This window comes from Medicago sativa, chromosome 8 (genome assembly GCF_051527215.1).
Source record: "Medicago sativa cultivar Bolivia chromosome 8, Bolivia_mono, whole genome shotgun sequence".
Lineage (NCBI taxonomy): Eukaryota > Viridiplantae > Streptophyta > Magnoliopsida > Fabales > Fabaceae > Medicago > Medicago sativa.
The window spans coordinates 57,372,674-57,385,514 of NC_140756.1; the positions used below are offsets into that span (position 1 = coordinate 57,372,674).

The following is a 12,841-nucleotide window of genomic DNA, read 5'->3' on the forward strand; positions in this document are numbered from 1 at the left end:
GCTATGTTATTTTAACATCAAAATACAAGCAATGTATGTGTTTATCTATATATATCTTACTTTTTATTTTCTACAACTTACACACATTTTAAAAATACACAAAAATCATAGAACACTGTATGCGACATCAAAAGTTTTACCTCAAAAATCATTTCTCCTATAATCATAAACGATCAGGAGTTAAGATCCTCTCCATTTGTAATTTAACCCAACGATCAGTACCTCTAATGCACCTTGCCCAAATATAAAATACCCAAATTATCACCAAATGCCATGTTCACGGAAAATATTTCAGCAAAATAGTTTCTATTCTTAAAGATAAAAACCAGAGCATTTTGTTTTCCACTTCGAAAAGTCACCTCTGCATAATTTTGATACAACAAATGGTCTACTGCACTGATTTTTGTTTAACTGTTCCACAGCTTCTATTGTCATCGCTCCTTGTCTTTATCATTTTCAACTTGCTACCTGTTCCGCTCCAGCAGATGTTGTTCCTTCCTCCTTGCCTTGTATCCTTTGTTACACATACTATTTCGCACCCATTCTTCATATTACAACACAACAACCACGTCAACCTTTCTTTCCACTGTGCCATTATTCTGGTCATGCCAAAAATCCCACTTATCACATTATCTCTTCTCCATATTTTGATCAGAATTACTCCCACCTGATACACTTGCAAATTGTTCAAAGTACTTCCGAGTCTAATTGCTGATTGTTGCCGTGACACCAAGCCACAAATAAACCCTCCACCAAACTGTAGAAAAGACGGCATTCAAATAATAAGTGGTTAACAATATCACATTCCCCACACCCACTTACACATAAGGTTGCATCCGCTAATAATTCCTCTCTTTAACAGATACGGATATAATTCATAACAAGATCTCATAAAGATTTTATATATCCTACCATTTTCACACCTTAACCATAACCATGAGAAGAGATGGTTTCCTTTCTGTATCTTAAGTATTTCAAATAGTAAGACTATACTTGAATAATGTATCTGTCAATCTTAATCAAACTAACAACTAAGCTTATTCAATACATTATAACTCATCTATAGTATTTTGGACAATATTCTTAACTTTAAAAGTGATTAAAACAATATACAAAAATCCTGCAAACCTCTTATACCATACTTTTACTTCATTTTGGCACAACTATCAATCATATACTTACAAGTTCCAACTACTAGAATATTAACATTTATATTCTAAATGTGTATAAAGTCCTCAATATCTAAGACAACATTCAACACAATGAATAGATATCAAGAGCTAGTAAATTATAAATTTGAATTCCTTAACTTCCACCTTGAAGTTTACCAAATTTATTTTCTAAATCTAGATTACTTATTCTGATAACAAGCACACATATAAAAAGTGAATCATTCACTAAGACTTCTAAAGATATTCATTCTACAAGCGTTAATAACAATTTATTCAATGCCCAAACATGTTATACTGATTGATGATTATTACACTTTAAGCCGGATATGAAAGTACAAATGCTGCATGGACTGCAGCACCAATAGGAAGGGCTTCCTCATCTAAGGAAAAGTATGGACTATGGGCGGAGGGATTTGAATTGCTTCCTAACCCGAAAAATGTCCCAGGCACTTTTTCCAGGTAGAATGCAAAATCCTCACTGGCACTGATCTTGGGAGCCAGTCTCACATTTTCCTCTCCAACTATCATACTTGCAGCTTTCCTTCCTAGTTGGTATACTCCCTCATCATTGATTGTTGGAGGAATTGTTGCATGGTCTTTACTCTCAAAATCAACCTCTGCAGAGCACATGTATACACCTGCTTGCCCTTGTATGATCTCTTTTATTCTTCTTCTAAGATCGTTGAAGCTCTGTCTTCCAAATGCTCTGAAGGTCCCTCCGAATGTCACTGAGTCATCGGTCCCTGAATGAACCATTGCAACCGTGACCACCTGGGAATCCAATGGGTCGACCTCCCTTGACACTATTTGTTGCAGACTTATCACTGAGGAAGCAACCGCTAAAACTGGATGGAGGCATTGTTGATCGCTTTCGATTTTGACAAGAAAGCTTCCGTAGCCTGCTCCGAATTCGCCAGGCCGCGATGCGACTACACCTTGGGGGAGTAAATTCTGTGCCATTAAATGAATGCCAAAGATTGCCTCCACTTTGTCAAGCACATTCTCTTCAACCATCAGCTTCGCTCCGGTGCCTTTTTCCTCAGCTGGTTGGAATATAAGAACAACAGTAGCCTGCATGTGAAGGATTTAGTTTTCAATGGAAGATTTACCATAAAGCTCATTTAAAAAATTTCCAATTCCACTTTACCTTTAATTTATCTTTCATTTCTTGCAGTATCTTTGCAGCACCGAGAAGCATCGCAACATGGGCATCGTGTGCACAAGCATGCATTTTCCCATCTACTTTGCTCTTATGATCCCAATCAACAAGTTCCTGTTGGCAGGAAGTATATACCAGATTAAGGATTTGACAGGAACAAACATATTATGCTATATTTCTTGGTAGCAATTACGGCCAAATTAGTCCTAGAAGATTAAACCACCTGTATACTTGGCTTACTACAAGCGTTGAAAGTACTGCAATTGTAAATGGTAATATTAAACTATCAGACCCCCTTCACTCACCTAATGAGGTTATATTGATTAATCTTATTTTAAGTGACACCAACTTGCAATATAAAAACAAATCAGATGTTATAGGACATAGTAAGAGGATGACACTATCATGTTTTTAAATTCCAATCACGGTCATGCTGAAACCGTGATATTGCGGGCAGTTGCGATGTCATTGCAGAGACCTCAAAATCTTTTATATTGAGGCTGCAAATGCGGTAGCAGACCGAAATTTGCCACTCTTTCTTTCTCCATTCTCAATTACATGACAAGACAAACTTCATAATTAATGCAGGTGCCTTAATTTTCCTGTTTTTATCATCAAACAACAAAATGAACCCTACAACCTGAAACGCTTCAATTAAAACCAACACCCCACGACGTTTTCATCTTTTCTTATACAATTTTTGCCTACCTATATGAGCAGTAAATATTTAACTACTTTGTTGACTTCCTTTTCAATTTTATTCCCCAAATTTTTTACAAAGATCAACAGTTGCATGCACAATCCATAGCATTATATCATACAAAAACAAACATGCAAACATACAAATGTCCTTCATGTTTCTGCATGTTTTGATTGACAATGAGTTTGGTAGAGTCAGTCTTCCACAGCGATTTTAATTTCGACAAACTCACCATGATTCCAAATATGCATGGATGATCATAAATTGTAAACAAAGAAGTGCCAAGCTATATCACATGGAAGTACAAACAAAATGTATAATCTAGCTAGAGCACAAGAAGTGGCAAGCTATATCAAAAACAGAGCAAAAATAAAAAAAAACAAATTAATCATAAGGCAATGATAGCAAAAGCATAAGCCTCATGATCATGACAATCAAAATGTACAAAAGTAACAGAGAACAAAACCCTTTTGCAACATTTATATTTTTCTTACGTACATACCTGGATTGGCAAAGCATCCATGTCAGCTCTAAGAGCAATAAAAGGAGGAAATCCAGAACCGATTTTAGCTACAACTCCAGTTTTAGCAACAGGCCATTGATAAGATACACCTAACTTGTCAAGCTCACGCCTTATCACAGAACTTGTCTTGAATTCCTCATATCCAAGTTCTGGATATTCATGGATTTCTCTTCTTATTTGCTTCATCCATTTCACTGTGTTGGGGTTGTTAGCAACCTCAACAATCTGATTTTCCAGTGATGAAGTTTGGTTTGAACATTCATTTGCTTCAAAATAAAAAGATAAGTATGTGAAGATAAGCAAGAGAGTAAGTCTTAGATGATTCATGTTTAGGTCCATCATTCATGTGGTAAAAGAGCAAATCATTAAAAGAAAATGATCTCATCATTTTATATATGCCTCAGATATTTATAAAGTTTTAGACTATCTAGGAATTCTAGCATGAGGGAAGTGAGTAAATTATAGAACACTATCGCTCTTTTGCTTCATCTACCTTTTCAAAGTAAAAAAACTGTCCTGGTTTGCAAAACCAAAATACTAACACAGTATGTGTTTAGTTAGGGTTTAAACCAAATAGATTACAAATAATGGCTTAAATGAGATACAGCAAATATTCCATCACAATACTCAGAATTGTAACTCAACAAAAGGTTAAAAGAGCTTAACAAAAACATAGAAAACCAAAGTGCTAAAAAATCAAGTTTTCCCTTTATCTGTTTACTACATTACAAGATGAAAAGTGAAGATTGGTTTGTTTTGAGTACTTTATTTTAGTTATCTTTCACATGATAAGATTACAAAGAAGAGCTTTAAGCACGCTTTCTCTTGCTCAAGAGTCAAATACTATTCCATTTATTTTCTCTGTAAAAGTAACACAACACAAGTCACCATTTTTACCTCCCCAGACAAAAATAGTAATTTCCAATGACAAATCAAAAAAGTAAAAACAAAAAAATGGAAAACAAATATTTAATTTATCAGTTAGCATCAATGTATCAGAAAAACAATAAGATCTGCTAAACTAGACTCTTCAAGAAAAATGCAACCATCAAGTTAGCATTTTTATATGAAGAGAATGATGAAGAACAAAAACAAGAATGAAAAAAAATAGATATAACATCAGAATAAGTAGAAGGAGAAAATAACCAAACATACCAATACAGCAGCATTCCATGAAAGCTAGGCAAAGAAAAAACCATATTTTCTTTCTCATGGTTTTGAGGTTGAAATGATCTACAAAAAAAAAAAAAGCACTTATTTTAGTGTCAATGGAATAACCAGTTACTTGAAGAAGGTTTTATAATTTTCTTTTTCACTTTTTCTGAATTTTAATTAATTTTATTTTATTATTAAGTAGAAGAACAATTCAATGCATACCTTCTGAAGTAAGTAGTACTATCTTTGGCAGAGTGAAGTAGTGAGTATATTTTTAGTCTTTTCGCGCTCACACACAAAAAAGGTGGTAGTGTCCAGCATGTAAAAGTAAAACATTATTGTCATTTTCAACAATTAATTTATTTCTTAACCCCACAACTTGAAAGTTGAAACTCTTCAATTAAAACCAACACCACTACCCTAATTATGAAGAATGATGACATAATTGAACAACAAAACAACGTTTTCATCTTTTCTCATACAATTTTTTCCTACCTATATGAAGATCAAAGCACTACATTTTCCTCTCTCCACACACATTCATTCAACCACCCCATGCAAGCACTCTTTTTTTGACATGAGATTGAATAAAAACTCTATGGTATCAATTTTAAGTTTGTCATGTGTATTTTTTTTTTTTTGAGAGAATTTGTCATGTGTATTTTGTTTTCTCATACATATACATGATCCCATAATGACTCGTGACAATGAAAGCACACCCACTCTTTGTGAAGTTATTTGGTCATATTTTCTAAATTCCACTTTTTATAGATACATTTTCTATATTTCATGTAAAGAAAGCAACATTACATTTTCCTATAGAAAGGATAACAACTTATTTAGTCATATTTTTTGTGAAGTTTAAACTAAAATGAAGCTTTTATATAACACGTTTTTTTAGGTTTGTAGAATGTTTAATTGATGTCTTGAAATTATTAATAAAAAAATCAAATAAAATTCGAATTTTTAGGTTAAAAAATCAAATTTCTTTCCTTTCATATGCTAGTTCAGCTAAAAATGACACTTGATAGCATACACTGCACCGACCTTGTTTTTTTATCATACTTTCTTCATTTAGCAAATAAGTACCTATAATTTGAGTTTGAAAATACTCCTAGTAGAGCTAGGCTTTCTAAAAAAAATACACTCTTTAGTTCAATTATCTCATTCCAAAACAAAGGATCCAGTTTCCTTTATTTCCCCTAATGACACGAATTGGTTCCAGCTATTTTCATTATACACTCTTCTAGTCCAATTATTATCATTATACATACATATAATTCTTATAATATTAAGTCTTCTAATATTGAGTCTTTGCGTGTGTATATATATATATATATATATATATATATATATATATATATATATGTTGGATCGTTTAATAATTTTTCATCAGGTCTCCCATATAGGTTATGTGAACAACAATCTTGTCACTATCACTTTCACACCACTATCCGATATCAAACAAAAGCAAAAAGTAAAATGTATTTGATTTAAATTTAAACCAAATACATTTGACTTTTTGCTTTTATTTAAGATCGGAGGAGTGTATCAATTTTAGGAGTTTAGTCGTTCAATTTAGGACGTTGATATTGATAATTAAAAGGGTTAAATATTTTTTAGTCCCTATAAATATATCAACTTTTCGTTTTAGTCCCTCTAAAATTTTCCTTCAACTTTTACTCCCTATAAAATTTTCAATTGCTACTTTTGGTCCCTATTTTTAAGTTAATTTTTGTATTTTTTAATGAAATTGTGCAGAAATGTGTATTATATTGTAAAACAATTTCCCAAAAAAAATTAGAATTTTTTTAACTAAACATAAATTAAATGTGAATTTTTAACTGTCAAAAATATAAAAATTCATATTAAATTCATGTTTTGTTAAAAAATTTAAATTTTTTTTGGGAGAGATTCTTATAATATTATGAATTTTTCTGCAAAATTTTATTCAAAAATATGAATTCTACATATGATTTTACTTTAAAAGAGGGACCAAAAGTAAAGATGGAAAATTTTTTAGGGACTAAAAGTTGAAGAAATTTTTTAGAGGGACTAAAATGAAAAGTTGACATATTTATAGGGAACAAAAACATATTTATTCGTAATTAAAATTGAAAATAAAAATGCAATCACATAAGTAGAAGACGTAAGTTTTGCCTAGGAAGTCAATATAACGAGACAGACACAAATGAAATACCTTTTTAACCATCGTTATTGTTGATGCTATTATTATTTTATCTCCACTAATAACTTAAAAGATTATTTTAAATAAAGATATTATATGACTAGCCAACTCTCCAAACCCACAGCTGGTATAAACACAAACTAATAACTTAAAATGATGATTGCTCAAACTGCTCAATTGATCGAGTCCCAAGTTCCGAACAGTTTTTTGTGTAAACCTTGATCGGGTCGTAACACTCAATCAACTTTTTTTAAAAAACCTGAGCAATTTTAAGAGGCCTATTGAGCAACCATCGAACATGATTTTCAAAACCCATTTTAAACCACTTTTTAGCACAGGTCAAAAAACTCGTAACCCAATTTAAGCCTACCCAAAATGGCCCAGATAGTTTGTTTAGCTGGTTCTGAAATCTTGTAACAGTTTAGAATTTAACCATGTAATGTAATAATCTTTTTTTTTGGTTACATGTAATGTAATAATCATGATACTATCTTGTGGTTATCATCTAAATATAAATATACGATGAAAGTGCAATGTGAAGAATTGTTAACATAAAGATAATTCTAGATGACAAAATATTTGCATACTATTTACATAAAACAGTACCATCATACAAAATACAAACTTCATCTCCTCTTCACAATTCCCAAATTAGAAGCAGATGATTCTTGATGAAGAATGTTACTATCTTTAGGTCTGGTCCTGACACTGGTACCCTTTCCTTGGTTTAAGGTTTCCTTGGTTGAATCCATTAGGTGTTCATCAAAACTCATCAAATCTTTCAATTGGTCAAAATACTTACTTGACTTTGATATCTCACCACTATTGTAAGCATCTAAATCTAGCAAAGACACCGACTCCAAGTGCGGCCGCCATGGAGAAACAAAGTCAATATTAAACACGAGAACGAGAAGAGAAAGACTCAATTTCCAAAGTCTCATTGTGACCGTGAAAACCGAGGACCAACTGCAGCTAGCAACACACGAGAACAAGAAGAGAAAGACTCAATTTCCAAAGTCTCATTGTGACCGTGAAAACCGAGGAGCAACTGCAGCTAGCAACTGCGCTTTTGATGCCGGAGTAGACTGTCAGTACTAGCTTCCCCAGATTGGTTTGGCAATGCTTCCATGTCGCGGTGAAATGGCAACGGCTGGTGTGTTCCTGTCTACATAGTTCAGTTAGAATTGGTGGAAATAAGCATGTTGCTACATAAAATCTTCATAAGAAGTTGGGAGTAACTTACATGAGGGATGATATAAGGGCGGATCACAACGCCAATCACTAGGCCGAGTATACAAGATAGTCCTAACCCTAGAGTCCATGTCATAACTGCACCAAGCCCTGTTTAAAACAGATAGCTTTTTCATTATAATAGCCGACGTTTAATAATCTTATCTTTTCAAAGATCAAGATGGAGGATGTAATAGAAGAAATAATACTTAGGGGTGGACAAAAACCCGTGAACCGACCCAACCCGGAAAACCGAACCGGAAAATGACCAAACGGGCGGGTAGATGCAGGTTGTCGGGTTACTGTTCATTGAAATTCGGTTTCAGACGGATTGGAACGGGCGGGTTCGGTTTTCAAAAGCCAACCCAGCGGTGCCCGAACCCGCCCGAGTACACAGCAATTTTTTGTTTTATTCACATTTCAAAACCACAGCCAGACTGTATACCTCTCTCGAGACACACAACTGCAAAACCACTACTTTATTGATTTGAAAACTGTTGGCTTTCTCTCTCTCAATTACACAACTTTTTATTTATTATTATATTAAATAACAAGTGAAATGATATCACTAAACAACTATATTACATTTATTATTATTATTTGCAATTAATTGTTTTGAAACCTCTATTCCTTCTTCTTTGAGAACTAGCTAGCAGCAGATCCCATATCTTTCATCTTCACTCCACCAGGGAAATGGATTTGAAAACAAAGATACCCCTTTGTCATCCTTCTCCATTATCATCTTCCTTTTCTCCTTCTCTTCTCAAATCTCAGTCATTTCATGATTTTGTTGTTTTATTGTTGAAAGTTTTCATTTTTCTTCTAAGTTATGTGATAACTGATACGGATTTATAGTTGATGATAGCAACTGACTTCTTTTCATTGTGTTAAGATCTGAAAAAATTCTCAGATTTTATCATTTATTTAAGGGAAATGTTAACTTGTGCCCTCAAGGCACAAATTAATGATTCAAAATAGAAATATTCTATTGTAATTAATGCATATGACTTTAACTTTTTTACTTTTCAATAATTGAATGCACAAAATTTAAGAAAATATTTCCATTTTTGGGTTGCTAACATGTGCCCTAAGGGCACAAGTTAACATGACCCTTTATTTAAAGATCTAATCCGTTTCAAACCACCCGACAAACCCGACACCCGACCAAACCGATACCCGATAAAACCGACACTTCAAACGGACATGAGTGAGTTCATGTTTGCAGCCCGTCGGTTTCATTCGGTGGCCAACTTCCAGCCCGAACCCACCCGACCCGCCCGTATGTCCACCCCTAATAATACTGCAGCTAATATATGTTTGTGCATTCACTCAAGCAATTCTACAATTCTAGTCTGGTTTAGGATGAACAAGACACTAGTGCAAAACTTAAACATCCCTTATTAAAATTTTAGATCAAGTAATCACTTAATTATATCATGTGATTGTTATGTTGATCTTGCATGCAAAATTTAGAAAATTCAGACATTTGATTGTTTAAGCTGTTATGTTGATCTTGCATCCTAAATTTAGAAAATTCAGACATTTGATTGTATAAGCATCACCTATTATGATATTTTTAACAATATGATATTAATTTCAAAGATGGATTTTCAAACTTGAAAGTTGTGACTCTGCAAAATTAAAATTTTACAATGCAATCAATCAATCGGTGCAATGATGGATTTAATAAAATGTTCATTCTACGAATTATTAATTTGTGCAGAAAAAACTCATTTGCAATTGCTTTAACCGAATAAGAATAGTAAATTAAAAAACATAAAAAACGTGAAAAGGAAAAGTTCATATTATAATATGCCTCAAATTCAAAATTCTCACCAAATTTAGATCCAAGGGTACAGTCCTCCTCCTTCAAATTAATCTGATGGACCAACTGGTGCATATGATCCTACACCAGTAAGGCACACAAGGCAGGAATGAATGTTAGCTCGAAATCATTTGAAAATGATGCATTTTGTGCTGGTCCATCCTTGATGCTTGACTTTTCTGAAGACCCACCAGCAATTGTGGTGACACCTAGTCAATGACCAAAATAGACAAAAGGGATGTTCATTATTATTTGCATTATTTGCTTAAAAAATATATCTATCAGCCATCTTAAAATTTAGAAAGATCGCCACCCCAAGTTAACTGAGTGTCTTAACTCTTAAGCATGTGGTAAAGAGACTGATATCAAACATGTGCATATAGAACATCAACTGGTGGCACCCAGGGACGGATTCGCGCCGGGGGGGGGGGGGGGGGGGGGGAACACCCCCTGCATGTTAGTAGATAGTTTCAATTATTCATGCTAACAAAGCTAATGTAGATTCTTACAATGAAATTAACCGACTAATTTAGTGAAAATGTTATCAGGTTTTGTCTTTTCTAAAAATAAAATCTTTCTCTTTGAATAGGCTTGACATCTTCGTTTTAGTTTGAATCTAGGACATCACAATTGTATGTCTAAGTTTTAAGTGATGTATGCCACTTCGACCACAAAACAAAAAAACAAAAAAATTATTGTTATTGTTAAAAGAAAACAGCCCCCCGTCCGATTGGTTTCTGGATCCGTCCCTGACTGGTGGGAGACATACCTCAAGGGATAAGTGTCTAGCTCTCGGTCAAAACACTAGAAATACTTGGATTCACCACCGCAACAACGCATTTAATAACGATTATCAATTGTCAATTTTGAGCTTGAGACTAATTTATTGGTTAAGCAAATTAGTCCTCGAAATTGTAAACATCAGTCAATATAGTCCCTCACATTTGCGAATTGGTAAATACATTCTGGAAATTGTAGAACGACATTCGAAATGGTCTCTTTGTTGACTTGTGTTTTTAGAAGCTATGGTGTGACACGTTAACTACAAATGTTGATCCGACACGTTAGGTCATCTTGAGGATTCGTTTATCAATAACTGCGATTGTGCATGGACTAACTATTGGCAAAATTAATCCCTAGAAAACCTTAATTTCAAAGGAAAATTAGTTCATGGTGTGGTCGCATTGATGTGGGATCAGCATAAAGCGGTCACGTATTCAGTAAACGTGTCATGTCATTGTCCCTCCTGGTACAAGTCAACATAATCGCTATTTTGACTTACATTTACAATTTCAATGATGAATTTTTTTTAATTTGAGGAACAATATTTGCCTATTCACTTGAGACTAATTCTCATTCATCTAAGAAAATTTTGAGGTTGCTTATCACTTCAACTGATCTCTCTCTTCACATGCAACTATGCATCCAAAATAGAACTAACACAAACAATTTCCAGTCCAAACCAATTTCATAAACCTAAAGACTGAAACTTTATATGCAAAAACAATCAACACAAACAAGATGGAACCAAAACATACGTTAGTACTGATTTTCCTTATCACCTTGTTAACCCTATCAGCAACATAAACATTCCCTCTAAAATCAACAGCAAAGCTTCTAGGTTTATTAAACCTAGCTAAACCCACATCACCATCTTCATATCCAGGTGACCCATTTCCAGAAAACCTCTTGAAAACACTTTCTGCAACACAAAAACACAATCAAAATAGAAATAATTAAAAACCCAAAAAAAAAATCAAAACTTTATAGAAAACAAAAAAGCAAAAAAAAAAAAACGAACCTTGGGAAATTGGTAATTGGACGGTGTGGAAAGTGCTGTTTGTAGAATCAAGGAGGATGAGATCAGAGGAAATGGGTTGTTGGTGAATGGAGAAAGGGTTTATGTGAAGCTTGCGACCGTCGAGTATGGTGGTGATGGTGTAACCTTGTTCGGGAATGACGAGCTTTGCTTGAACTGAAAAAAAGAAAGAAAAAAAATGATGAATTATGAGATGAAAATGAAAAATGAGAGAAAGGGGGTGTGAATAGGAAAGTTACCGTGGAGAGAAAGGAAGGTGAAAAGGAGAAGGAGATAGAGTGGAAGGAAGGTGGAAGGAGAAGAGAAGACATGGTTGAGTGCTTTCTTACTTTGATCAAAGAGTGAGCTATGTTGTTTCACACTCTTCTTGTTTCTGTGTTTTACACCGTCACTTGTGACGTGGTTGTCAAACTTGGTTTTTACATCAACTTCTTTGGTTATGATAAAGTTCATTGTAAATTGTTGTTGACACATGTGCAGAGAAACACATATAAAAGACGAAAATATCATCTCGATAGTTAAGTGCTGAGAAACACATGTAATAGAATAAGTTTTGATTAATTTTTTTTTAATTTATTGACGTATAAGTTGGTCCTATAACTTTTGAAAGTATCAATTTAATTTTTCAATAAAATAAATTGGGTTAATTAAGTTTTTAGTCCCTATAAATATTCACAATTTTGTTTTTAGTCCCTACAAAATAAAATCACATTTTTTAGTCCCTGTGACATTTTTCTTAAGCATTTAAGGGACTAAAAATGCTGATGGAAAAATTTTATAGGGACTAAAAATGCTGATTGAAAATTTTATAGTGACTAAAAATGTTGATGAAAATTTTTATAGGAAAAGTGTGAACAGTGAACAGTTTTATAGGAAAGTATCATTTTCTACTGATGAAGGATTTCAACTTCGCATGTTAAAGTGTTGGGAGAAGTTCCCGGGGTATAAAGCTTTTGTTCGTGAACAGTGGAACTCTTTCATTGTTACTGGCTGGGGAGGTTATGTGCTGAAGGAAAAATTTAAGTTACTTAAAATAGCGTTAAAAGGCTGGCATCAGCTTCATGCTCAGA

General features: G+C 33.6%; 1 protein-coding gene and 1 pseudogene across 3 annotated transcripts; both read right to left on the reverse strand.

The window, feature by feature from the left end:
* Window positions 1–1,377: 1,377 nt before the first annotated feature.
* Window positions 1,378–4,949, reverse strand: LOC146899841 (IAA-amino acid hydrolase ILR1-like 1). Of its 2 annotated transcripts, XM_085735198.1 has the most exons (5): window positions 4,932–4,949; window positions 4,710–4,787; window positions 3,534–3,820; window positions 2,320–2,445; window positions 1,378–2,243 (listed from the first exon to the last, which is right to left on the reverse strand). In XM_085735198.1, the coding sequence occupies exons 2-5, from the start codon at window positions 4,765–4,767 to the stop codon at window positions 1,488–1,490; spliced, it is 1,227 nt and encodes a 408-aa protein (XP_085591324.1). In that variant the 5' UTR covers window positions 4,768–4,787; window positions 4,932–4,949; the 3' UTR covers window positions 1,378–1,487. The 2 variants fall into 2 exon arrangements, with proteins under 2 accessions (XP_085591324.1, XP_085591323.1); XM_085735197.1 differs by lacking the exons at window positions 4,710–4,787; window positions 4,932–4,949 and having other exon boundaries at window positions 3,534–3,911.
* Window positions 4,950–7,389: 2,440 nt separating this feature from the next.
* On the reverse strand, window positions 7,390–12,239 carry LOC146899842 (uncharacterized; annotated as a pseudogene). Its single transcript, XR_015022593.1, has 7 exons — window positions 12,011–12,239; window positions 11,754–11,927; window positions 11,481–11,654; window positions 9,964–10,161; window positions 8,141–8,238; window positions 7,880–8,058; window positions 7,390–7,818 (listed from the first exon to the last, which is right to left on the reverse strand). The product of XR_015022593.1 is annotated as an uncharacterized LOC146899842 (transcript).
* Between the last annotated feature and the right edge of the window lie 602 nt (window positions 12,240–12,841).